General features: G+C 37.4%; 2 protein-coding genes across 6 annotated transcripts; both read left to right on the top strand.

Moving 5' to 3' along the window:
• The first annotated feature begins 683 nt into the window (after positions 1-683).
• selenbp1 (selenium binding protein 1) lies at positions 684-10,386 on the top strand. 3 transcript variants are annotated; one of them, XM_039653167.2, is made up of 13 exons: positions 684-730; positions 912-1,035; positions 2,571-2,627; positions 3,986-4,098; positions 4,228-4,413; positions 5,297-5,414; positions 5,488-5,670; positions 5,742-5,923; positions 6,058-6,136; positions 8,026-8,147; positions 8,268-8,360; positions 8,584-8,702; positions 9,424-10,386. In XM_039653167.2, exons 2-13 carry the CDS (start codon positions 1,032-1,034, stop codon positions 9,584-9,586), a joined length of 1,419 nt encoding a protein of 472 aa, XP_039509101.2. In that variant the 5' UTR covers positions 684-730; positions 912-1,031; the 3' UTR covers positions 9,587-10,386. The 3 variants fall into 3 exon arrangements, with proteins under 3 accessions (XP_039509101.2, XP_088973992.1, XP_039509100.2); XM_089117866.1 differs by lacking the exon at positions 684-730 and having other exon boundaries at positions 816-1,035; XM_039653166.2 differs by lacking the exon at positions 684-730 and having other exon boundaries at positions 834-1,035; positions 2,532-2,627.
• A 220-nt stretch (positions 10,387-10,606) lies between these two features.
• Positions 10,607-27,413, top strand: pi4kb (phosphatidylinositol 4-kinase, catalytic, beta). Of its 3 annotated transcripts, XM_089117865.1 has the most exons (13): positions 10,607-10,774; positions 12,920-13,944; positions 20,061-20,105; positions 21,726-21,797; positions 21,971-22,198; positions 22,348-22,575; positions 22,674-22,783; positions 23,065-23,169; positions 23,254-23,377; positions 24,092-24,357; positions 24,446-24,578; positions 25,322-25,442; positions 25,553-27,413. In XM_089117865.1, the coding sequence occupies exons 2-13, from the start codon at positions 12,925-12,927 to the stop codon at positions 25,732-25,734; spliced, it is 2,634 nt and encodes an 877-aa protein (XP_088973991.1). In that variant the 5' UTR covers positions 10,607-10,774; positions 12,920-12,924; the 3' UTR covers positions 25,735-27,413. The 3 variants fall into 3 exon arrangements, with proteins under 3 accessions (XP_088973991.1, XP_039509097.1, XP_039509099.1); XM_039653163.2 differs by lacking the exon at positions 21,726-21,797 and having other exon boundaries at positions 10,608-10,774; XM_039653165.2 differs by lacking the exons at positions 20,061-20,105; positions 21,726-21,797 and having other exon boundaries at positions 10,608-10,774.
• The last annotated feature ends 288 nt before the right edge of the window (positions 27,414-27,701 follow it).

Genomic DNA, 27,701 nt, shown 5'->3' with positions numbered 1-27,701 from the left:
CAATTCAAATATGTTCTGTAGCACTTTATTGGTGCCCTTTCATGTTTGTAAAAATTATTTGATTTCATCTCTGTTTGCTGCAACAATTTTGTATGTAATGTACATGTGATGTGCTGAATGGTGGGAATCCATGTAAACATCTATTCTGATTACGAAGGTAAGTGGGAGTTTATATAACTGGGTCTGGGGGTGTTATACAAAATGGATAATTTAAGAGAAAAAAAGTGTTACATGTGTGACTTAACATTCTTTGACAATTCCTCATGAATAAACTTTTTGAACTCATTCTGTGCATAAAGCCCACTCCTTTTTCCCCCTTTTTGCCTTTTTCTTCACATTTTGTGGGATATATAGCACCACAAAAGTTCTACCAAATTGTGCTCAGATAAATTGAATTCTACATTTAAGGTAAATTTAACCATTCTGGGAAATGTCTGTAATGTTCATTTACCACGGCCCATTAATTTAAAGTTACATGTTAATTCAGTATAATTAAATGTAAGTTTAAATGTTTTGCCATTTGAATTACAGGTATGAACCTTTGCTACCCTAATGCAATTTCTGAAACCTATTTGGAATGTAAGAGGCTGTAAATTTAACATTCGCAACAAAACATTCTACATCTGTAACAAACTTTAAAGCAGGCTGTCCTGCAGAGTTTAGCTCCAACACCGATCAAACACACCTGAGTAAGCTAATCAAGGTCTCCAGGCTCACTAGAAAGTCACAGGTATGATCAGAGTTGGAGCTAATATATATAGCAGCTGCAGTTGCTTTTCTCTTACCAATGTACTAAATTCTGGGAAAGTTATTCAATAGGGCAACTATCCAAGAAAGGGGTTGCGTTTCCTGTTTGCGTGCTAGTTTCAGAGACAGCAAACGACATTGAATATCCGGGTGTGTTTTTTCAGGATCATCTCACAGTCCCAGTTGCGTTATCGCTGAAAGAGTTAATCAACAGTTATAAACTATTGCTGCACGTCCGACGCGCTTTATCGAGTCAGTGAATTTCCGCCTTTGCAAGCAGCAGCATGGGTAAGTTATTCCCTTCTAATGCATGTTTGAGCATTGCAGAATTTTTAATTACACTTTATTTCAAGCATTCTCATGTTTAACGTTAGTAGGCAATGGAGGAAAGTGTTCCGTCAGATTTTAAGATTTCTATAGGCCCAGACTACCTGTCAGTCATTAAGGCTGAATTCGTGCAATATTGAACATTTTTACCGATGCATGTTAAAGAATTAGGTCCCATTTAATCGAAATCGTACTTGTTGTTGTTGTTTTAAAACAGTGCGGGTGGTGCTGAGCATTAACGTTTTTCAGCTGTTATTGCAGTTCTTTACTCAGTTTTACTTTATTAATTTATTAATTAATAGTAAATATCGTGCAGTAGTGCGAATTATGTTAATATAAATGATAATAATAATTAATAAATAAATAAAAATTATACTACAACATAATTCTTATTGATGCCTACACTCCACAAGGAATTCACATAGACAGACGTTTAAAAAGGTTAACATTTTGCTTTATTTTCACCAGCCTTTTCTTTCGGAGATAGTTGTTCAGTGAGGAGGCTGACCTTACTAACCATTGTCTGGCTATCAATGGAAGGATGTTGAGCAATTATTGGCAAGACACGTTGTCTCCTCCTATCGTGACATTGCCCATCTGTTGTAGTTTGTTTGCATTTGTTCGTGTATTCTTTTTAAACGTCTATAGAACAGTAAAGTGTAATCCAGTAGTTCACTTGGCCAGGCATAATTCACGACCTTTAAGAATGTACACAGTAACGGACTCAGTGTGATGGTGCACTAATACAGGCTAATAGATCACCACAAATCCCACTTTGAATTATTATTTTTTTTGTTATAAACTTCATGCTTTTATTCAGTCTCTCAAAATTGCATTATGGATGAAATGCTATAACAAGCAACATTGGGCTCATACATCCCAGATTGCATTGAGTTGAGTCTGGCCTGCTTTAATTTTTGATATTTTGAGTGTTACTCGCATTGTGATATTTGATATCTGACATTACAAATGAATGATTTAGGAGGGAAATAGACTGCTCCCATAATGATTATATTTACAGCAATCTTTGGTAAATTTTAACTTCATAAAATGAAACCGGAGAGACAGTTAATGAGTGAATTAACTATGTTCCTAAATACGATCCATAACTGTTGGGATTCAATTCAGTATGATAATAATAATTATAATGATTGTAATAATTTAAAAGGCAGAAATTATTTATTCTGTACATACATTAATTCATTCAACAGATCTTGAAAAAATCAAAGTTGATTTATAAGTGTGTTTTTTTTTTTTACCCTTTTTCAACCATTTAGCATATTAAACATTATTTCAGCGTAGTTTCAACATTGAAACAACAACTGACATTATTTCAACGTTGTAGGTTGGTCAAGTACTGGTTGGTTTTCAACCATTTAGCATTAAACGTTATATCAACGTTGTTTCAACATTGAAACAACGACTGACATTATTTCGAACATATATCAACGTTGAAGGTCGGTCGTGTGCCGGCTGGGTTTGTTGTCTCCTTATAGCTTCAACTTGTTCAGGATGTGGACCAGGATATAAAACCCCTCTGGATGCTATGAAAGGTGAGTTGCTTTAAAAACACAAGGCAAACTATTGTGTGAATGAATAAGTTTAGTGGAGTATATTACCCAGAGTTAGTACTTCATAGTTGCAAGTCACTAAGTCACTACAAAGTACCGTGACCTTTACACTACTAGAGATTTACTGTCATCATCTGATCCGGCAGCTCCTCCTCCTTACCACCAGAGGTCCCCCTTACTTGTAGATTGGCATTGTTCTGCAGTGTTTGGTTTGCCTTCTGTTTTACCTCCCATTTGCCCTGTCAAAATACCCACTGGTGGTGTTTGCACTTGTTCAATGTCCACTTGTCAACTTGCATGACGCATTTTCTGTATTTGACCTAATTGTTTTTGTTTTGGGTTTGCGTTTGCCTTCAAATTTAATAAAATCCCTTGCCATACATAATGACTTTGGTTTATGATGTATAGAACACTGCCAAAAGAAAGTTACTTTGAATAAAAACATTTTATAGTCAAACTATAAAATGGGTGGGGGTTTGAAAAAGGTAATACTATATGATTAAAAAAAATTTAAAAAGGTATTTTTGTCTGATGTTTAATTTTTTTAAGCTGATAAATTGCATTTTTACTTACATAGGTTATTAGAACTTAGAATCATTAAATTATAAAATGTTATTTATTAAATTAATTTATTTTATTTAATATATAAATTTGATCGATCTATTGTGAATGGGAAAACCAGTAAACTATATGTATATATATATATATATATATATACTTTTTTTTGTGCATTTAAGCTTGCAAAACTCTTAAAAGCAGATGTTAAAGGAGTAGTTTACTCACCCCCATGTCATCCAAGATGTCCATGTCTTTCTTTCTTCAGTCGAAAAGAAATTAAGGGTTTTGGTGAAAACATTCCAGGATTTTTCTCCATATAATGCACTTTAATGGGAACCAAACGGTTCAAGGTCCAAAAGACACATTCAGTACAAACTGCAAACTGTTCAAAGGGTTTTAAATGCTTCCAGACGATAAATAAGGGTCTTATCAAGCGAAACGATCGCTCATTTAAAAAATAAATAACAAAGTTTAAGTTTTATAAGCTCAAATGCTCGCCTTGCCTTTTGTGAAGCACGTTTGTGACTGCTGATCGAACTCGTTCATCAAAATGAACAAATCTTTTTTCGAGTCAATTCGTTCATTGAACCAAATGACTTGGGGAAAAAAAGATTCGTTATGACATGGATATCTTGGATGACATGGTCAGCAAAAATTTTTTTTTTAAGTGAATTACTCCTTTAAGTGCATTTAATCAAATATTTTAGACACCAGGAAATTATTAAATGATAGGAAACAAAGATCAATAAATGTTTAAACTCAAAAATAAATTCTTCCAACAGGTCCTCGAGAAGAGATCGTCTACCTGCCATGCATTTATCGCAACACAGACATCCAGAAACCAGATTATCTTGCAACTGTTGATGTCAATCCAAAATCTCCCGATTATTGCAAGGTAAAAGCAAATAAGATTCCAAACTAAAACTGTTTTAGATCTGAGTGTGTGGCACCAACACATTTACTTAAATTATTTCCCAACATAACTTTTACTATAGTAACATTCTCCATTTTTTTGATGGTCTAGGTGATTCATAGGTTGCCCATGCCCAATCTGAAGGATGAATTACATCATTCTGGTTGGAACGCCTGCAGCAGTTGTTATAATGATTCCTCCAGAAGGCGCAATCGTCTCATTCTACCTTCTCTGATCTCCTCCCGTATCTATGTCGTTGATGTAGGGACGGATCCCTGGGCTCCACAGCTTCACAAGGTTCACAAGAGTCTGTTTATATAGAAATACACACATTTGGATGGTGGTAACTTCTGGGTTAGTAATTTGAGGTAGTAAAAACTCAGGAGGAGCTAACCATGAGAGTACTTTTGTGCCTCTAAACAAAGAATTTTAAGGCTAAATGTAGCTCCTAACTGGCGATTTTAGGAGCAACTCCTAAAAATAATGGGCGTGCCACTCCTAACTTTAGGACTCCTAATTTTTTTCACTAATTCACGAAGCATTTTAGCACTAAAAGTAGCACCTAAGTCTGAGACAGCTTAAAAGAAGTTGAGAGGACTCCTAACTCACTAAGACCTATTTAAAAAGTATTGTAGCGCATACCACCGCCTCTCGCAGTCGTCCGGGGTCCGAAACAAGCGGGAATGCTGCATTGATCTGCGAACAAATCCTCTCCCATGTCTCGCGCTTAGTTTAGCTTGATATCCCAGTGCCGAATTTCACTTTTATTGTGTTTTTTTTTTTCTAGCACCAATTGGGTCAGCAGCAGTAACCGATTCTGCGTCCAGTTGGGCTTTCTTTTCCAATTTGGCGAGTTCATTATCCACTGTCATTCAACTACTTTTACATTACTTCAATAGGAGCAACATTTCCTTGCTTTTAGTCTATTTAGGCTAATAGGATGTCAATTAATCAATGTAAAGTTAAGAAATTTTTGCAGTACAACAGCAAACCCGAGTGCATTTTAGCAGTTGAATTTTATTTTAGAAGCCCAGAAGCATGACATCATATCCTGTTGCCTTTATTGATTGTGGCCCGAAGTCATTTTTTTTGAGCATCTATGCTAACAGAATGCTTTAACATCAAGAGTGACCGCCCCTTGCCAAACCCGTGAATTCTTTCCATCTCTGTCCTTCTCCAGATAGTCGAGCCCACAGATCTGTGGGCCTGTGGCCTTGCCAACCCCCACACTTCTCACTGCTTAGGCAGTGGCCAAATCATGATCAGTACCATGGGTGATCCCTCTGGCAATGGCAAGGGTAAGATGCTGTGTTTGTCTCATTGTATGTACAATACACACTAGTCTTACTGTTTGCTTGTGTTCATTGTAAGGTGGTTTTGTTTTGCTGGATGGCAAAACTTTTGACGTCATTGGCAACTGGGAGCAGCCAGGTGAAGCAGCACCGTTTGGTTACGACTTCTGGTACCAGCCTCGCCACAATGTCATGATCAGCACTGAGTGGGGAGCGCCTAAAGCTTTGAGAAATGGCTTCAACCCTGCAGATGTCAAAGCTGGTATGTGTCCATTGAACAGTATGTTTGATGCATTGCAGACGACTGCGAGTGATGATCGGATCTGTTTGCAGGTCTCTATGGGCAGCGCCTCCATGTGTGGGACTGGACCACACACAAGCGGATTCAGACTCTGGATCTGGGGGAAGAGGGTGCTATTCCTCTAGAGATCCGGTTCCTGCACGACCCTGCTGCGGCTGAAGGATTCGTGGGCTGTGCGCTTCAGAGCACCGTCTACCGCTTCTACAAGACTCCGGCAAGTACAGAAAAAACCTTTCACAGTTAAAATCGTATCTAGCCTTTTTATAAAGGCTAAAATAAGAATATTAAAGGGCTCCTTTTTCAGATTTTAGGCAATATATATTTTTAACTTCAAATTTTGTTTTACAGAAAGGGGACTGGGCTGCAGAGAAAGTCATCAAAGTTCCTAGTAAAAAAGTGGAAGGTTGGGCTCTTCCTGAAATGCCAGGTAAGTGCTTTTGGAAATGTACTATCATTTTTTTCAATTGATGAAAATACCCGGGGAAGGAACTAATTCTTATGTACAATGTGATTTCCCCCCAAAAAAAACAAAAAAAACACAAAACACAAAACCATTTGACCATTTTTGACCAAACACAAAAATAAACAGGAATACAGGTGGCTATATATTTTTGTACATAGACCCATTTATACTCTGAAAACTTTTTTTTTTAATGAAATTTGGATAGTTGAATTTTGTCATTGTATTTAAGTCTAAAGAAAATATTAAAATATTCTGGTAATAAAATATTGTGTTTTTTTTTCTTTGTATTTTTAATGTAATGTAAGATTTATCAAACTATATCTAACGGTTAAAACTTGGGCTGTTAATAAAATAGTTATTATTATAGTTATTTCTTATTTTAACTGTTTTTTTTTTAAAGAATTAAACTGCAATATTAAATGTAATAAACCTTTAAAAAATCTTGTACTATACATTGATATCTAACAGCCCTGATATCTAACATTAATACATTAATATTTTTTTACAATCTGCTATAATGGCAAAAAGGGAAAATATTCAAATATTGTCTGGAGATTGTGTATATATTTTTTTGTGTGCAATGTAAGATGTATAATACTTTTTTTTTAAATGTTTAAAACAAATATAAATATTTGTTATTTTATAAATATTTATAAATATATAAAATATTTTATTTTATATTTTACGTAATAAATATATGAAATTACATTTACTAAAACTTTTTTCTTTCTCTCAATGTTTTCCCTCCTTTGGATTTTCCCTGGATCCCAGTTTGACAACCTGCTATGTCAAAAAGTAAATAAAAAAATAAGACACTGTTACTCATGTTTTTTTTTTTTGTTTTTGTTTTTTACAATACAATACAACATTTATTTATAGAGCACATTTAAAAACAGCCAGGGCTGAGCAAAGTGCTGTACAAAGCAGAAAATAAATAAATAAATAAAATAAAATAATGCACGGAACAGTAAAAAATAATCAATTAACAATCAGGGAGAATTAAAAGCGAGAGAAAATAAATAAGTCTTTAAAAAAGATTTAAAAAGAGAAACTGAGGGAGCCAGTCTGATGTAGACAGGCAGACTGTTCCAGAGTTTTGGACCAGCGGCCGCAAAAGCACGGTCGCCTCGTTTTTTGAGTCTGGTTCTTCTAGGCTCGATTAGAAGGCAGTAGTCACTGGATCTCAGGGTACGAGTCGGAGTGTACGGACAGAGCAGATCAGTCAAGTACTGGGGGGCCAAATTGTTAAGAGCTTTATATACAAAAAGTAAAATTTTAAAATCAATTCTAAATTTGACAGGTAGCCAATGGAGTTTGAATAAGATAGGGGTGATCGATTCATACTTGCGTGTCCCAGTGAGGAGTCTAGCTGCTGCATTTTGCACTAGTTGTAAGCGCGAGAGAGAAGACTGAGATAGACCAAAATAAAGAGAATTACAATAGTCTAGCCGAGATGTTATAAATGCATGAATCACTGTTTGGAGATTACGCTGAGTTAGAAAAGGTTTCACTTTAGAGATTTGGCGGAGGTGAAAAAAGCATGACTTTACGACGGCACTGATCTGTTTGTCGAATTTTAAGTTGTGGTCAAACAGAAAGCCCAGATTTCTTGCACGGTTCTCGGTTTCATACTGCGAGAGTACCACGATCGACATCATACGCACAGTTGTCCCTGGGGCCGAAGATAATTATTTCTGTTTTATTTTCGTTTAAGTTTAGAAAGTTACTTGAAAGCCAAAGTTTAAGTTCACTTAAGCAGGCAAGCAGGGGTTGTAGACCATGTTTTGCATTATGTTTTAGAGGGAAGTAAATCTGAGTATCGTATTTTTGTTGTTTGTTTTGTTTTGCTATAGGTCTCATTACTGATATCTTGATTTCATTGGATGATCGCTTCCTCTACTTCAGTAACTGGTTGCATGGAGACATTCGACAGTATGATGTCACCGACAGGAGGAATCCACGTTTGGTTGGTCAGGTCAGACAACTTCGATCAGCAGGATCAACATTTGTCCTCATTTATAGAATCATGTGAACGACGAATAAAGTGTCAAAACAGCAAAACGTGCATTTTTAATTCATGAATTGCTTTTTTCAGGTCTTCCTTGGTGGCAGTATTTTGAAAGATGGACCAGTGAAAGTATTGGAGGACAAAGAATTGGACAGCCAGCCAACCCCACTGATAGTGAAGGTACCTTTTCATTTCCAAGTATGATTCATGTGAGTGCTGTGTACGGAGTTAAACATTTGAGTTAGATATATATGCAGAGGAAAGCAGCCTAAAGCTGTTGGCAACTAACTAATTGACAGATGACCCAGCTTAATGTCCTCCAAATCATTAGGTCATACAGAGCTAAACAGAGCAATTAGAGCACACCATTTGCTGGAGGTTAAAATGTTCCTTTCCTCATCAGGGAAAGCGAGTACAGGGAGGTCCTCAGATGCTTCAGCTGAGCTTGGATGGACAACGACTGTATGTCACCACTTCTTTATACAGTGCCTGGGACAAGCAGTTCTACCCTGACCTTGTCAAGTGAGACAAAAAAAAATATTTTTTAGAAATGTTATTTGAGTATTTTGTGTAAGTTATAATAATATAGGTATGAAAGCTTGTTTTCACCATGGAATAAAAAATTGAAAAGGTAATTGTTTCTTTTTATCTCACAATTCTGAGAAATAATGTCATATTTACGAGATATAAAACGTGTAATTCTAACTTTATAACTCGCAATTGTGAGATTACATCTCTGACTTTATAATTCAATTGAAGTTCTGTATTCTGAAGTTCAATTTTGAGGGGGAAAAAATCTGAATTGCGAGGTATAAATTCTGACTTTATTTCTCAGAATTGTGATTAAAAGTGAATTGTGATTACCTTTTCAATTTTTTGATTCTGTGATTGATTTGATTCTTTTTTTTTCAAAGAATTAATTGAGAGATATAAACTTTCAATTCTGACTTTTTAAAGACTTTTTAAAATAAAGTTACCAATTCTGAGAGATAAAATATAAACATAGGTATGAAAGCTTGTTTTTTTTCCATGGAATTAAAAAATAAATGAGTAATTGCAAGTTTTATCTAACATTTCTTAGACATAAAGTCACAATTCTGAGATAAAGTAAGAGTTCTGAGATGGAAAAAAAGGCAAAAACAAGCTTCCATAGTATAGGTCAAGCATTATAGACTTGTAAAGGCTGTTTAAATAGTTTGAGAATAACCTCTGATTTGTTTATTATGCTCTTATTTCACTTTAGGGAGGGGTCAGTTATGATGCAGATTGACGTGGACACAAAAAAAGGCGGCCTGAAGCTCAACGAGAATTTCCTTGTGGATTTCGGAGCAGAGCCGGAAGGTCCGGCCCTTGCTCATGAGCTCAGATATCCTGGTGGAGACTGCAGTTCTGATATCTGGTTATGAAATTAGAGCCTAGCCATCATGTTCCTAGGAGCAGAATTATTATTCCCATAGTCTCACAATTGAATGGAGTGATATCATCATTTTACAATCATGTTTGTTTAGTTTTTGTATGGACCAAATCCTTAATCATATTGTGTCGATTATGTACTCTGTAATCTTTCTGCTATTGTTTTAAATACACATTATGTATCCCAATGAACTCAAAGGTTTTGTGATTTGTTGTTGTAAGGGCTTTCCAAATCAGAATTGCAAAGCAGATTTTAAACACGTGATGCAGGGGCACAGACAGAGGACACACTCACCATTTCTAAGGGAACATAACTATCCGGTTTCGAATTTGTTCTAACATAAAGCAATCATTTATGTTGCATTTTTGTTTTCTGTGTTTAGAAACTCTATATAACAACTGTAATAACAAATGTGAATATTTTTTCATCTTATTTCCATTAGTACTTGGGCTAGTTAAGTTACAAGGATGGAAAGTTATCTCTTCAAGTCTGCAGATAAGGACAAATATTATTTTGTAAACATGTAGACATTTTAACAAAGTACTGTAACATGAATAAGTATAATACAACGATAAATAGAAGGAATAGGTAAAATGGTTTGTAATAAATATAAAAAGCATCAAGTGAAATGTCATCCACTGTCACAACCAAATGAAATCTGCAGTAGTATTGATTGTGCAAGTGAAAATGTGTTTAATTCTTGCTTTTAAAAATGTATAATTACTTTATAAATGGGTGTGTGTTTATAGAAATATATATTACTTTTCAATAAATGTATTATCCTTATTAGTATTATCGTTGATTATGTTCTTCTTGTTGAGCAAATCGTTTCAACATTGGTTTTTAATGCATCAACATCCTATAAAAAGAGCAAGCATAAATCACACACACTCTTTACCTGTGTCTCATAGCCTGAAGAGCTTCCAACCTTGATAACATTTGTGGACATTGCATAAACGGCCGAGAATGCTGTCTTGTGTTTTGAGCCACAGGATGTAAGTGTGTATGCGTGCTGGAATCAGGCAGTTGATGTGGGCAGCCTCTGCGTGTGTCATCTCGCCACTCACTTTCTTAGCGAACAACACCGGCTATTCAGCAACAGGAGAACCGCACCTCCCAAATGGGGCAGTTAAAACACAGATAAACCGATTATTCATAACTTCACCCGGATTATTTTGAGGTAAGTTACATAGAAGCATGATCGTTTGGGTCGATTCAAAAGTAGAAGAACGTTATAAAGTAGAGACGTTGCGTTAGCTGCTTTGCTAAGTGTAGCATCCGTTTGTGTTTTTATGAGGTTGATCTAATATTCAGGCCTTAATAACTGTTGAACTATGTAATAATGTAAATGTCAAGTTATTCTCAAGTCCAGCTCACTTACTGTTGTACTGTTTTTCATTTAAAAAATGAGCTTGAGCCCTAAAAGAGAGAAAAGTAGTTGACGTGTCTTTTAAAGGTCTCAGCTAACTAAACATGCTCAGATGCTAACTTGAGTTTTGACTTTTGCATCTGAATGATAGACTGCTTACCTTTTTAGCGTCTGAAGTATGAAAAGAGGTTATGATTATAAAACGTATCAGTGTAAATATGGGCGTTATTGCGAGGTTTGGCTCCCATATGAACACATGATGAACTGAACATATTTAGCTTGATGTGCTTGTACTCCTTCAAGACTTCAGACTTAACTATGAAATGCCATTGATAATGGTTTTTATTGTAAGTTGATTAACCAGTTCACCATTATCATTGTAGTTTATCTAGATCTTAATGTAGTTTATCTAGATCTAATTGTAGCTACCTATTGCATTGGCTAAGTTTGTTGATTTTGTTTCAGTGTGTTTGATCTGAAGAATGTTAGATTTCATGGTTCATTTATGTTATTGCAGTCTTCTTCTTTAGTTACTCAATTGTTTCATCAAATAGTTCGATAATGGCTTTGGATTGTGGACAATGTTGTGGGTGTTGACAGAAGAAGACTCTTTAGACTGATCATTCATGATCTACATGTTATGTGTTCCTGTAGATCACTGTTTCACACTGTCCTGCTCTCACATTTCAGGGCAAAGGCTGATTGAATTGACTTTTTCCATTGCAATCTGAGAGGTTCAGTGAAACGTTTTTATACCGAGAAATACAAATAGTCCCGTGCTTGTGGTTTGACTGTATCAGTGTTTCAACTGTTACCACTTTATGCTCGTCGTGTTTTCAGTTGTGCAGAATTTAATTTGGAGAAAGCGCTTGCAAGCTAGAACAACACACAAACTATCCGTTCAGAGTAAACTATCCGAGTTAGATTCAGCAAGTGATATGTGAGAGGAGAGCTGGCATCTCGGTCAAAGATGTCTCCACCAGTAGTGCTTTAATCTCATCACTTTCACAATCAGTTTTACATTTCTTGTTATAGTTTCTGTTCTTACATTTCAGGGATCTAAGAACAACCACGTTTGCTCATGCTGATTTCTTTCATCAAGCTAAATGAATCAATCAAACTCATCTGAATTTCCATTGTTAACTTTAGGACTTTCCATCATTACCACTAACATGAAAGTGGAACCAGGGGAGACACGAATGGGTTTCAGAATGGGTTTTATAATGCAGCAGCTTTGTGGAATGTGAGACTGATGCTTCACTTTATCTGATATTGGCCTGCTGGTAATGGTGAGGTAATCTGCTGGAGGCGGATTATGGCGCTGTCCTCCGTAGTTGTGGATCAGTGGGACGCTGTGACCCTGAGGAAGTGGCGTTTAGTAAAGCCTGTTCGATTTGATATTTGAATGGCAGTGTTTACAGGATTTGTGGTCAGCATATTTGTCAACTTTTGTCAAAATGTATACTGCAATCCAAAAGTTTGGGGTTTTGAAAGAAACCTCTTTTGCTCAACAAGACTTTGTTTATTTGATTAAAACTACAGAAATATTGTAACATAAAATATATAAAAAAATAAGTTTTCTATTTTAATATATTTTAAAATGGAATTCATTCCTGTGATGGCAAAGCTGAAACCCTTCAGAAATCAGTCTAATATGCTGATTTGCTGCTCAAGAAACAGTTGCTTCATGTTTTTGTGGAAACCGTCCGTGATACATTTTTTTTTCGGGATTCTTTGTTGAAAAGAACAGCATTTATTTGAAATAGGAATCTGTTATGGCATGCTACAAATGTGTTTACTGTCCCTTACTTATCAATTTAATGGCTCTTTGCTGAATTAAAGAGGTAATTTCTTTTCCACTCGTAAACATCACATTAAAGCAGTTTAAATGCATTGGATGTCATTATGTTTTCTGCTTTGTCAAGCTTGCTGATTGTGTCTCTCTGTGTTTTACAGTGGCCATGGGTGACACAGAGCTGGAGCTCTCTCCCGCCCGGCTTGAGGAACTACAGAAGAGCCCATCCACCTCCTCCACCTCCAGTACCTCCTCACTGTCCCTGCCCTCGTCTCCCTCTTCTGGCCCTCGTGCCCTCACCAGCTCCAGTCCGAGCACCAGCGAAGGCCTTCCCACCTCTAGCCCCACTCTAGATGTCATATCAGAGGGAGTGGGCGAACTCAGCCTGGTCATTGATACCGAGGTGGCCAAAAAAGCCTGCCAGGAGGTCCTTCAAAAAGTAAAGTTCCTGAAGCCTGACGGAGAAGTATCTTCAGCCACTTCAGAGCCAGTTTTGGTGAACGGTACAGCACACCCCGAGTCCACCGATGGAGGAAAACCTCCTAAGATCACCGCGGAGGAAGCGGAGCCCGTGAAGAGCGTGCGTCGTCGTCAGAAGAACAACTCCTCCAAGCAGTCCTGGCTCCTGCGGCTCTTCGAGTCCAAGCTGTTCGACATCTCCATGGCCATCTCCTATCTTTACAATTCCAAGGAGCCCGGTGTGCAAGCCTACATCGGCAATCGGCTCTTCAGCTTCCGGAATGAAGAAGTCGACTTCTACTTGCCCCAGTTGCTCAATATGTACATCCACATGGACGAGGATGTGGGCGATGCCATCAAGCCCTATGTGGTGCACCGCTGCCGGCAGAGCATAAATTTCTCCCTGCAGTGCGCCTGGCTGCTGGGGGCCTACTCCTCTGACATGCACATCTCCACGCAGCGCTACTCCCGTGGCACCAAACTGCGCAAACTCATCCTGTCAGACGAGCTCAAGCCCTCCAGCCAGCGCATCCGCAGGGAGGTGCCGCAGCCTCCCCTCTCCTGCCCCCCGCCCCTCCACCACGGCCAGGGCATGAGCGAACACAGCCTCTCGCCCTCCAAACGCACCCACCAACGCTCCAAATCTGACGCCACGGTCAGCATCAGCCTCAGCAGCAACCTGAAGAGAACCGCCAGCAACCCCAAAGTAGAGACCAGCCAGGATGAGGTGAGACACCTGTGATGTCATATGCTTGCTTGCCTAGTTAGTTACACGTAAGCTGATTTTAGTTGATCAGTCTCTGGCCGTCACTTCCACCTCCCACAGATGGCGTTTCTCAGCTGTTTCATGCAAACGAGGAAGGCAAACAGCCCAGATTTGTGTGGTTTCCATGTCTACGCTGGATAAGGCGTGTCGATGTGAAGCTGACACTTAGACAAGCTCTGTAAAATAAATAGAATTTCATTTAGTTACTTTAATGGCAGATGGATGAGCTATGATTTTAAACACAATGCAAGCTGTCTTCCTGGGCAGCATCCTTACTTAAATTGAACCTAAAAAATGTCTGATTTGGCGCGATCCTCATAGGTTACAACTTTGACAAACAACACTCTTTATGTAAAAACATGGGAGAGTCAACTTTCAATTGATTCCCAAAGACTTTTATGTTAACATCTAATTAGCATTATACAGATTTTTTTTTCCAATTACAATTTTTTTTAACATGAAATTTGGTCAAAATAAGTTATCTTAGAAGGCAGCCTTTTCAAAAAAGACTTGGAGGACGCCTTTAGGTTGGCATGAAATTAAAATTCTCTATTAAATGCACGTTATTGATCTTGTTGTTTCATTTTTTTTTTTTATCAAAATGTCATAACTTGATCTTCTTGTGAAACAACAGACTTTGACCAAATTTAGTCTGCTCAATCCCTGTCCCTTTATTCCAAGTGAGCTGCTTTCGTCCAATCAACAACCCATGGATTGAAAGAAATCTCCCTTACTTTTTTTTTTTGAGTAATATTTTTTACTCCGATGTACTTCACGATATTGAAGAGAAGATCTGTCCCTACTTCCATTTCAAGACTTAAAAATTTTTTCTACGTAGCTCACTAGATAGCTGTGTCGTCCTACTGTGCTTGAGTTGGTCTGCCACGAATATTAATTTTTCAGTGCTAATCCCAGTAAAGGCAGAAGCCAATAGGGAGATGAATAGATTTTTGTTTTTGCTATCAGAAAATAATTAACCACCACTGGTGCCTGATTTCCAGAAGAATAATGACATCTCTGCTGCTCTTCTGTTGAGACATCCCTCTTTCTTTGTGTTCATTTGCACATTCATGATAATAGTCCTCAGGGCTAAATGTCATGCCACTAACAAATCACTTCTCACGCTGTTAATAATTGCCACATTGCGAATCACAGCTCTAGGATTAGATCCGAGGTCAGTGTTGCAGACAGATCAGATCAGTTTATACCACATCCATCGGATTATTGTTGTATCATGGGAGATTCCAGGTCGCTGACAGTAAATTTTAATAATAGCAGATGAGACCTGAAAAACTTGCTGAAAAACACTGTATATACTCAAAGCGTGTGTAGATTTTGGAACTGCTAGACAAGTAAGTCTATCAAGTAACAAGTACTGTTGCACAAATAGACTAAAATGCACCTTTCAAAGTGAATTTTTCAAAGTGAAGTCTCAAGTCTATGCTTACCTTACCTTATGCATTTTTTGATAAAAGCAGTAGTATTATGAAATATTATTGCAGTTTACAATTATATCTATTTTTATAGATATTTTTATGTTCACATGATCCGTCAGATATGCTGCTCAAGAAACATTTTTTATTAATAATGTTGAAAACTTTTTTCAAATAGAACATTTTGTGGTAACCTTGAGACTTTTTTCAGGATACTTTGATAAATAGAAAGTTAAAAAAAAAAACTATTTATTTGAAATAGAAGTCTTTATGTAAGAAATAAGGTACGAGATGCTGTGCTGTATCGTGAATAAGTAACGGCTAAAGGGTGTTGTTAGGCATGACTCGAAGCGGTTACTTATTCGCGATACAGCACTTGCCTCGAGACGCTCGAGTACCTTATTGCTTTTATAAAACGGTTACCACACAATAAAAATATTAAAGTAAAAAAATATGTATTAGTGCAACTTTCATGAAGTAAAATCACTAAAAGCCTTCCTTCCGCTAGAAAAAAATAGTCCCTGACCATGATCAGCAACAACGTTCCAATGTGTAATATGCATGAAAGCTCAAATAAAAACAACTGCAGGAACTGCAGTGTTGCACAGCGATAAATAGAACCATTGGGTGAAACGGTCATAGCCGTGTTTATCAGAATCAGGTATTGGAACTAACCATTTTACATTTTTCATTTAACATAGTAACCCCAAATGGTAGTCTATTGATAGCTAGTATTCGTAGTGTATGGTTTTTACCCTAAAGCAGTATTATATGAAGTAGGTTTTCTCTGTCAAACAGGAAGACTTATGATGACTTTGAACTTCAGATTCTGCATTTATCTTTTCCCCCTTATTAGTACGCTAATCGATGTGGTCAGGGAGTGGAAAGTAATTACAATGTGGCAATGGACCATAATACACCCTTTAATTATTTTCTGATAAGGGTGGTTATGGTTTGTTTTTGAAAGACATTTTCACATGTAGACTAGTTCTCTGCTGTGTATCAGTGTGATTTTTTTTTTTTTTTTTTTTTTTTTCACCTGTGTATACTGAAATCCCTTAGCTTGTCCATGCCAACCATATTAACCCATTTGATAAAATTATTACCTATTAATGTCAAAATGACTGTTTAGTTTGTCTGGACAATATGTGACGTGTCAAAGCTTAAGTAGTAGCTTTTCACCTTCTAGATGGAAACTCAACTGTTTGTTGTTAGTATAGTCGTGCCCATTGCCATTTGTATTTCCCGACCATTGTATTGTGTCAGTGAAACTGTATGACAGAACGTTATGTAATAACCTACCTTGGATTCAAGTTCTACTGAAGTGTAACCTTAGACTTCCCTTCAGATTTCAACATTGTCGTACAGCACGCCCTCTGTTCTGACGTTCAGTGATGTGCACATGATCACTCGCCTTCCTCTTTTATCTTCCTCCAGCATTATTTCTTTCCTTCCTTCTTCCTCGAATGTGATCTTGGTGCAGCATTTGCTGCCATGGCAACGGCGATGTTGCCATTCACATGGCCGTGAGCCCCTCCGCTGGTAAATGGAGTAAAGATCAGCGATTATGAAATGTGTTGCTCCACAACTCCTCAACACTGTTTACACACTTCAGCGAACTTCTTTTGAGAGCAGAAGGTGTTAATGTAGGAATGCCACCGTTTGCTTCTCTCTCCACCATGTGAAGTGAAGTGTAGGTGTCTAATGTGAATTGCCTTAAGCCCAAATAAACATTAATTAGTATATTGCTGATCAAAGGCTTGATGGCCTGTTTTTTTTGAGAAAGAACAGCTGAATGATGTAAATAAAAAAATACAGAAATGCTGTGTAGCGGTTTAAATTACTCATGCTTTGGTTTTTGTCACGGTTTCGGTACAGTTTACATCATGGCCGTGTTGACATAATTTTTTGTGTGAATTTGTCCATTCAAGCGCAAGACTTGAATGTTTAAATTGGCAAGGATGAAATGAGTTTAGTTTAAACACAGATAGCAACGTGTGCTGTTTGAATCTCAAGTCAATCATAAGTTAATCAGATCCACTGTGATTTATTTGCACATTTAAGCTGCAGTTTTTCAACCTAATCATGTAAATATTTCAGTCTGCTGGATTTCTCGAAACAGTGAAGATTTATTCTAGAAAGATAAAACTAGTCTTATTATCTCCCTCTTTTTTTGAAAGCTTTTGAGGAGAGAGGTTTTCCATTAGATAAAGTCCACTGTTTGTCATCATGTGGAATTTGGACCCCTGTTTGACCAGACAACTCTTTCACCATGTCAGTTCAACCAGTCCACAGAGCAGAAACCTGGGTTATAACAGCCAAGTTATTTCCATTTTTACAATGTAATGCCTAAAACATTAAAATGACCATAAAAATAACATGAACAACTTTACAGATCAAATCATTTTCATTCCAATAAATCGAGCGCTAAAATTATAGGGTTATCTTTATAGAAAATTAGTTGTGACCTTCACATTTCTTTTTACTCCTCAAAAAATCTCACCATTTAATTCCATTGTAAGTTTCACTACACCCTTGATTCTTGTTTTTTTACCCAAGTCTGGTGCTTGCCTGTGCTAGAGTTGCCTACACAGGATGCTTGACCACATCTTGTAAACAAGACTGGAGTGTAAATTGACTTTGTTGGATGAGGTACAACTAAACATGACAGCTGCTTGACACTCCATGAGAGTTGATGCAAGGCCTCTGTTTGGCACTCCCTGAGACACGACAGTTGTTCGACAGCTGTTACACGACCCTGAAGAATAGAATTCGGTCAATGCAAGTTGAATGCAAAGTATGTTTATTGGTGTCCAACGCAGGTTTGTAATTACGAGTGCAGATCCGTTGAGTTTCAGGTGGGCGGCAAGCGGCTCAGGTGTCCAATGGTCATACGATGTGGGGGAAGAAGCCAGGCCGATCTGGCTCAGATGCTCTGGTATCTTTTTTCATATGGCAGGGAGGAAGGGGAGAGTCATGCTTTCCTCAGTTGCAGGATGTTCTGCTTTAAGGGCTAGTCAGGCTCCAGTGCTCTTTGTGCTTACACTTTTAGTGCACCCAGCTGAGTAGTGTGGATCTGTTTATTTACATATCCTATTAGTGCAGCGTAGACCAGAACAACAATAAAGGTGTTTCCTGTTGGCCTGGTGCCGTTTTTTTTTTTTTTTTAATTATTATAAATAATCTGCCTCAAATGGTTGAGGTCAGGAAGATTTTTTTGAGGAAACGAATATTTTAAAATAAATGCTTTTTTTTTTTTTTTTTTTTTTTTACATTCTATTCTTCAGAAAATCCTGAAAAATAAATTAGTTTCCACAAATTATTTACATGTTGAGCAGCTGTCTTCAACATGATAAAAAAGTGTTTCTTTAGCACCAACTGAGCATATTATAATGATTTTTGAAGGATCATGTGACACCGAAGACTGGAGTAAAGATGCTGAAAAATCAGCTTTGCCATTACAGAAATATATTTTAAAATAAAGAACATTTATTTTAAATTGTAATATTGTGTTTCACTGATTTTACTGCATTTTAGGCTGCATGAACGGCAATGTACCATATTAAAATATTATATTAGGTTTTATTATATTAATAAATACAATTATGAATTGAAAATTTGAATCATATTTGACATTGTTCTTGTCAACATACCTTAACATTGGCCAAACCACTGTAACTCACAGACTTTTGTGGTTTACTGCTTTAGTATCTAGGAGGAAGTAATACATTTTTTGTGTGGGGCTTCTTCGCTCTTGTGTGTTAGTGAGCATGAACACAGCCTGTGTCATGTGAGTAAAAGCATGATTCATTTATGCAGTTTGTATAATGAATAGTGCCGTAAGCACATGTTTATCTGTGTATCATGTCCACTTACTCAAGTCTACCACTCATTTTTTTGTCAGCATATAGTAAGTAATAATCTAGTAGTACTGTTTTAATTTGAATAATAGTAGTTTCAATGTTCGTAGTATATTAGTAAAGGTTTCATGCTTAGCTCTACATTTTAACCAGGCGTGGTGATAAATTAACGTGATTTAACGCTCTCTTTCATGTTCATGTCATAAACAGTCATGACTAAGTGACAGTTATTCCTGTGGCCTTAAAACACCCACCATAAAAACTGCTGATTCTCATTACAGTACATTAAACATTACGTATCTCCTGATTGGCTGTGATCAACAGCTTTTTTTGGAAAATAGTAATCGGTATGATCAAAGATCATGGGGAGTGTTCGCTTGGCAATACACCATGATAATAATACTTTATGGTTTGTCTTCTAAATCATGCAAGTTTTATGTTAATATTTAGATGATAAAACTAATCCAGCTGTAAGCCCTGGCCTTGTCAGAGGAGTGTGTATGTGAGTGGGTGCCTCCTTTAATCCTTCAGCTTGTCCTCCTCACCACCAATCGTGGTGCTTTACACGGGTTTAATCAGAGCGGCTCTCGAGTCACATCAGCAGCCAGTGATAAATATGACACAGTACATTTTATTGGCCTGCGGAGTCATGGCCAGGCCCTGCTGCTCAAACAGATGGGATGAGTGTAACCTTGAGATGTGTTTTTGTCTTGTTCTGACCCTGCTCCACCCTCCCCTGCTCTTGCACTGTAACTCCCCCCTCCCTCCCTCTTCCTTTTCCCAGGATCTGAGCTCCAGCTCCGACAGTCTCGAGCTAGAGGCTGGTACAGTAAGTCTCTCACCGCCTAATAACGCTCCTCTGTGCGTAGTGGGATGATGTCTGTGTCTGTTTGCAGGCGGGGTTGACTCCACAGATTCCTTCAAATGTGTGCCTTCAAGATTTGCAATCATGCCATCAAACATCACAAACTGGGCACAATATTGGCACTTCACATGAAAATAGGGAGATGTTCCCTCTTAATTTACCTTATAAACCTCTTGAGACAAAACTGAAGAAAAAAAAAACTCTTTTTATTTAACTTATTTTATTGTAGTCCAAGGTTTTTTTTTAAATCATATTACCTAAATTTGGGACATTTGGTGTCTGAATAGTTTAAAACCAGATTTTTCTTTATTTTAATATTTATCAAATTCAAAATACTTTTTTTTATCGCAATATCTGGGAAGATTTTGTTAAATGATAGATTAGCTATTTGCTTTGATTGCAGTAATCACTACAATTTAATAATGAAAGGCAAGCTAATGACTTGATTTTTGTAACTTTTGGATATGTTTGATATTGTATGTAACATAAGTGGATGTGGGATTTGGGCCTTTATTTCTCAAATAAAAAGTAATGAGACACCAATTTGTACCTATTTGGGGAAAATGCATATTACATGTTGCAAATGAATATGAACAATACATCTTCATCTGTGAACTGATGGCATGCTTACAAACACTTGTTCTTTGTGTGGTTGTTCTTTTCTGTTTTAGCTGTAATTGAATTATTTGGATGTGACATTCTCTTATTAAATCAATGTATAGGTGTATAATTTTGACTAATAAAGTCAATAAAGATGGGACAATTCACTTTGTTTTGGGTTCTGTGCTCAACTGCAAGACCTGTGGTTTCTTACTGAGACTTTGTAAACCTTGGCAAAGGAGGAGTCTCTGTAAAGTGTTTTAATTTAGTGGATTGAATTCTTTCCATGGGTGTTGTGGGTTTTCTTTAGCATATTTGCAAAGGATTAAATGGTATTCTTAGTTGTATGAAAAATCATTTTATGACCTTGTCATTTGTTTCTGTAACCCCTTCTACATGGATTACAGATATCTATAAACCATAGGTTGCACATGTGGAGGAGTTTGATGAGTCTTTCTCCACATTTCCCTGTCCTTTGATGTTATGTATTATTTGTGTTAATAATTTTTCCTCATTTCAGGTGATGCTATTCATTCATGACTCCCTTGCTCTACCCTGTGGTCAGCTGTTGCTAAAACACTCTACTCTCTCTTGTCATTTCTGATTTATGTTTACGCCCATGCTTCACTTTTGAGTTTAGAATGCTGTACCGATCATGCATGCAGATATTTATCAGTTTTGAGCACTGCTCCACACACTCCTATGCTGAATAATAAAATGCAATAACTCATACGTCTGTAGAAATTCAGTTATTTGGTTGTACCGTACTGTCAGTTCAAAACCAAATTTTAGGCTTTGGTACGATACCAGCTCTTATACTAAAGTATTGATACTAAATCAGACTGTGATAGATTTACATATTTGCAATTGAAAACCAAATGAAATATCTACATAATATGCCATTCAGCTGGGATAGAAGTATTTTGAAATGGGATAAAAGGACACATCACATTTAACTTTGTTTTTTGTTTCCTGTCTGAATAGACAAACTGTGCTGGAAATCAGTACATAAACAAAAATTGTGATAAATTGGTATCATACCATTGTAAATCAGTGGTACGTTTTTAAAACATTAAATTTTTTTTGTAGTATTGTATTGTGTATTCCTTTTTGGTTGAATAATTCGTCTGCAAATGCCCAAATATGTTTGAATACATTTGATTTTGTGTGGTTCAGTAATGTTTCGCTCTTCTCCCCACATCTTTTCTTTTCTTCTCTTCTGCTCTCAGCCGGTGCGTCTGACCCCTCAGAGGGAGTTTATTAAGTCTCTGATGGGGATCGGGAAGAGACTGGCCACTCTGCCCACTAAAGAACAGAAGACCCAGAGGCTCATCTCAGAGCTGTCCCTTCTGAACCACAAGCTGCCTGCCCGGGTCTGGTTGCCCACGGCTGCCTTTGACCACCATGTGGTGCGTGTGCCCCACACGCAAGCCGTCGTGCTCAACTCAAAGGATAAGGTGAGGTTATGCTCGTCTAATCAATAGGGATATGAAATCAGACTTTTTAAATGGAAGAAATATTGAGTTTCTTTGTTTTGTTCTATTGGGTTTTGAAAGACACTTTCTTTCCTAATTTCAGTGCTAACTGCCTTTTTGTGCTTCTTCAGGCACCTTACTTAATCTATGTAGAAGTTCTGGAATGTGAGAACTTTGAGACATCGAGTGTGCCCGTGAGGATCCCGGAAACACGGATCCGCAGCACGCGATCCGTAGAGAATCTTCCGGATTGTGGCATCACACCCGACCAGCGTGCCAGCAGCTTCTCCACGGTTCCCAATTACGATAATGATGATGAGGCATGGTCTGTAGATGACATTGGAGAGTTGCAAGTGGAGGTACTCAGAAAGTGTGACTTTTTCCAATACATCTTTAACAAATTTGTGGTTGTCTTTATCCTCACAGAGCTGACCTGTTCTTTTTTTTTTTTCTTAAGCTTCCAGAGATCCACACCAACAGTTGTGACAACATCTCCCAGTTTTCAGTAGATAGCATCACCAGCCAGGAGAGCAAGGAACCTATTTTTATTGCTGCTGGAGATATCAGGTAAACTTGGAGCTGGTGTATGTTTGGTCGCATACAGTATTGACCAATTCACACTGCTCCAACAGACGGCAATAGACACTTCGTCTGGTTTTGGTGGAATATTGTGTTACCCCTGTAGGTGTCTGTCAGAGCTTGTTTTTGTCTATTGAATTTGTTGAATCTGTGTTTATTGGGTAGTGGAATGTCTGAAAAGTAACGCCTTTTGACGTTGGTTGGTGCAGTGTGAATTCGCATTAAGGAAGACAAATTCAAATTGAAGTGAAATGTTTTGGTTATTTCAGACGACGCCTATCTGAGCAACTTGCCCACACCCCCACCACATTTAGGAAGGACCCAGAAGATCCCTCAGCTGTAGCCTTAAAGGAACCGTGGGAGGAGAAAGTGAGGTATGTGTTCAACATTCTCCATCAGGGTAGATTGTTTTCTTCATCTGTTGAGTCTGAATTTGTGTTTCCTGTGCTGTTGTATAGACGGATCAGGGAGGGCTCCCCCTATGGCCACCTGCCCAACTGGCGTCTACTTTCTGTTATTGTGAAATGTGGCGATGACCTGAGACAAGAGCTTCTCGCCTATCAAGTTCTGAAACAACTGCAGGTTGCTATCATCATAGTTTTTCTTTCAAAATGGGGATGGATCTTGGGATGCACAATATGTCTGTATCATATTGGTTATTGGCCAATATTGATTATGTAATTGTGCTTGCTCATTTCCCCTATTTTTAGATTTAATTACATTAGAATTTTATGATGCCTAAATTCACTTACCACTAATGTTATGATGCCTACATTCATGCATTTAAAATGATTTATTTTAGTTTTTAGTGTTTTTAATTATAATTTTTTAAAAAGTAGCAATATTATAATTGTATATTATTAATTATTTATATTAATTTATTAATTCAATATATAATAATAAATATATAATATATTAATGTATTAATTCAATATATAATTAGAATAAAATGTATTTATTCTCATGATGGCAAAGCTGAATTTTCAGCAAACATTATTGAGACATCATGTCACATGATCCTTCAGAAATCACATTTTGTGCTCAAGAAACATGTTCTTATCAATTTTAGAAAAAGTTGTGCTGCTTAACATAAATTAAGGATTTTTTAAAGAAAAAAAGTTCAAAAGAACAGCATTTATTGCGAGTAGAAATCTTTTGTAACATTGTAAATGTCTTTACTGACACTTAAGATCAATTAATGCCTCCTTGCCGAATAAAAGAGTAAATAATTTTCCACAATTTTGCTGAGGCAGTGTTGCTATACTGAATCTTCTCACCATCTTTGTGGTCTTCCAGATTATCTGGGAGCAAGAACGGGTTCCCTTGTGGATTAAGCCATACAAGATCCTGGTCATCTCTTCAGACAGTGGCATGATTGAGCCAGTGGTCAACGCTGTGTCCATTCACCAGGTGAAGAAACAGAGTCAGCTTTTATTGCTCGACTACTTCCGGCAAGAGCACGGCAACTACACTACAGAGGAATTCCTTACTGCTCAGCGTAACTTTGTTCAGAGCTGCGCTGGTTACTGTCTCATCTGCTATCTGCTGCAGGTCAAGGACAGGTGAGAGACACTGAATGGTAAAATCATTGCTGAATCATGTTGGAAACTAAATAATGATAGACAAGTTGTAACCACTCATGTTTTTCAGGCACAATGGAAATATCCTGCTGGACTCGGAGGGCCACATCATTCACATCGACTTTGGCTTCATCCTTTCCAGCTCTCCACGAAACCTAGGCTTCGAGACGTCTGCCTTCAAACTAACCAGTGAATTTGTCGATGTAAGTAGCTATGTTTATATAGGATATAGTTATCATTGGTGGAGTACTCTAGTCCTAATTTTGGAAGAGGAGGATGACTGTGCTCTAGGTTTTATGGCTATATGGCTAAGTTTGCATGATAAATCAAATCACTACCATGTTGGCTTTCTTCTTGAAGTGTAACAATTCACTTGTTTTCGAGATGCATCTATAATATCATTCCATATTTTAAAATTTAAACCATAATTTACTTGCTTGTATAACAGTTAGTTACGCTTCTTGAATCTGACTGGACGAAAAACTGCTCTAAACAGATACATGTCACTTTACTCACAGCTGATTGGTCCTGTTTCGGTCTGTGATCTCTAACCCAGAATAAAACCTGCTCCGGAGCAGGTCAGCCATGTAGCGTAAATTACCATTACAATGAAACCCGTTAAAAACCAATACACCTTCTTGAGCCCGAAAAACCAGAGTTTGTTCAAGTTAAACTTACCTGTGTAGAAACCGAAACCGGCTTCATGGCATTGATGGTAATCACACGCACTCATTTGTTCCCTCTCTCAGACGCTGTCTGTTAGGCTTGTTTAGAGCAAATCACAATGGTACAGTCTTAAGTAAAAAAATGAGCCAGTTGGTGGGGAAAAAAACATTCTCCACTCTTGTTATCACTATATTTATCAATCAGTACACGTGCATGAAGTGTAAAACAAGAGCATAGCTCATTCATCATCATTTTTATATATGTGCATCTCTTGTTTTAGGTAATGGGAGGTCTGGATGGAGACATGTTCAACTATTACAAGATGCTTATGCTCCAAGGCCTCATCGCTGCACGCAAGCACATGGAGAAGGTCATCCAGATTGTAGAAATCATGCAGCAAGGTACTATTAATCTGAAGCTTCAGGGAATGGAGCATTTTTTCCTTTCTTTAATCATCCGAGGACACGTAATCGTTCAGCTTTTGTTACAGAACTGTTTGTATGTTCTGCAGGTTCTCAGCTTCCCTGCTTTCACGGCTCCAGCACCATCCGTAACCTGAAGGAGCGTTTCCACATGAACCTGACGGAGGAGCAGCTGCAGGTGTTGGTGGAGCAGATGGTGGACGCCTCCATGCGTTCCATCACTACCAAACTCTACGACGGCTTCCAGTATCTCACCAATGGCATCATGTGAGCGGCGAGCGGGGTGCATAGAGACTAGAGAGCTAAAACTGGAAGAAAAAGAAAGGCTGCACCACTTTAAAAACCACTCCCAATGCCCGCTTCCCGTAACCACCCCTGTGTTTCTGCACCCTTCAGACTGATTATCTTTAAAGATGGACTTTTTTGTTAGTTGTTTTTTTTTTTTTATCCTGACTGAAGAGGTCTTGAGCTGTGAAGTAACCTTGTCATCTTTTTTTTCCCAACAGCCTTTCCTTTTGTTTAAACCCTTTCATTTTGTCCTGTCATCTTGCAGTACTCTGGATGCCCAGAGCTGAATTTTATCCAGCTTTCCAGTGCCTCATTTAAACACTAAGCTGCTGTGACTTTGGTTTTACTTTCACCTGTGTACTGACTGACTTCAAAACCCAATATCATCATCATCATCAGTTTTTTTGTCGTATTAACACTTTTGCTGTATACTTTGAATGAATGACATTCAAAATTTCAACATACACGCATACAATGGGATGGGAAACAGGAGAATGTTGTATCTATGCCTGTAAATTGCATTGTGAATTGGGGGAATCAGGTGGTAAACATTGCTGGGTTGTTCAGCTTTGTGAAGTCAGTGTTACATGAACTGTTTAAGAGATATTCAGCTCAGCGCCGCACAAAGAGCCGTTAAGCCATGAAACATTTGCTTAAAGGGCTCTCGTTTGATCCTGAAGGGTGCTTTGCCCGTAATAGGGTTGATGAAGCTTTTTAATTCAATATGGATTTGTTAAACATCAAAACACCAAAGACACAGACCAGTGGCTTTGCAAATCATATGAGAGTAGTATTAATCTTTGATTGATACAAAAGCTAATATAAAATAATTAGGACTTAATTGAAATATCCTAGTTGGTTTTCTAGGTCAAAATAAACGTATAAAGAAACTATTTTGAGTTTCCAAAAGTCGAGACTGAAATATGGTGGACTGAGATATGAACAACACTATTTATTGCCCTTTTTACAAATATTTCATGTATGTACATGACATGAATGAAATAACACTCTCGACATGTTCTCTGTGGATTTCATTTCATTTTCTTTGGTACAAGTTACAATGCAAGCTAGTTCTGTACAGCTAACCTGAATTTATAATGTCCATTCTTACCACTGACCTCATTCTGAGGCGGGCAGCCTTGTTTAAATGTGTGACTGTAAACCACTGGAGTTTTTTGTTTTTTTTACGGAGAGAAGTTCAGATCTGTTGCACAGGAGAAATGGAAAGGGCTATAAAAATATTGAGAGAAATCAACACATTAATTATTTGTTTTTATTTCCTACACATGTACAGGTATAAAATTCCCTGTGTAAAATTTTTAAAACATTTTTATTATTATTGTTCTTTAATTTCATAGAATTTGGGGCGTGTGTTGAGCCTCGTCGTCTTTCCCTGTGACATCAGTGCTTCTCTTAATAGTTTTAATTCCTTTCAGCAGAAGCCACAGTTTCCTTTCATTTGTTTGCCCGTGCGAGGGCAATTTAGACGATGTACATGTTTTCAACAGCTTCTCTTTTCTCTTTACTATTTTATACTTCTATTGTTTCAACGTCAAACTTTCCTTTGAAACTTGTAAAACGGACCAGCTATTAAGATCATGTGAATAACCTTCCTTGTGAATGTTCCTTTGTATAATAAATTAAATGTTCCCGTTCCACAAATTGTATATTTTCAAAAAGTCTTTTGAGACCCAGTGATTGATATTTATTGGTGCATGACACAATTTTAAATTCTAGTGTAGTGTATGTCTAGGTGGATCCTTTATAAAACTTTTTTTTTTTTTTTTTTTATAAATGATCAAATATTAACAGTAAAATACTACAATAGCCAAAATCGTTTCACCTCACTAACTACATCCCTGGCCCAGAGGCTCATTTTCCTGTGCTTGTAGTGTGCTGTGATTACCTGTGGCGCAGGTAAATCCGTTCAGGATCGTGGGGTGGCGCCGT

Source organism: Pimephales promelas, chromosome 12 (assembly GCF_988280905.1).
Source record: "Pimephales promelas chromosome 12, fPimPro1.hap1.1, whole genome shotgun sequence".
Classification (NCBI taxonomy): domain Eukaryota; kingdom Metazoa; phylum Chordata; class Actinopteri; order Cypriniformes; family Leuciscidae; genus Pimephales; species Pimephales promelas.
The sequence above is the reverse complement of the archived record's forward strand: the minus strand, read 5'-3'. Positions and strand labels throughout refer to the sequence as shown.

Bases quoted from the DNA above. Each gene is read 5' to 3' on its own strand.
- selenbp1 (XM_039653166.2), top strand. The intron at 4,099-4,227 runs GTAAAAGCAAAT...TTGATGGTCTAG, and splicing joins AATCTCCCGATTATTGCAAG to GTGATTCATAGGTTGCCCAT. The intron at 8,361-8,583 runs GTACCTTTTCAT...TTTCCTCATCAG, and splicing joins CAACCCCACTGATAGTGAAG to GGAAAGCGAGTACAGGGAGG.
- pi4kb (XM_089117865.1), top strand. From the start codon at position 12,925: ATGGGTGACACAGAGCTGGAGCTCTCTCCCGCCCGGCTTGAGGAACTA. The intron at 24,358-24,445 runs GTGAGAGACACT...CATGTTTTTCAG, and splicing joins CTGCTGCAGGTCAAGGACAG to GCACAATGGAAATATCCTGC. The intron at 25,443-25,552 runs GTACTATTAATC...TATGTTCTGCAG, and splicing joins TGTAGAAATCATGCAGCAAG to GTTCTCAGCTTCCCTGCTTT.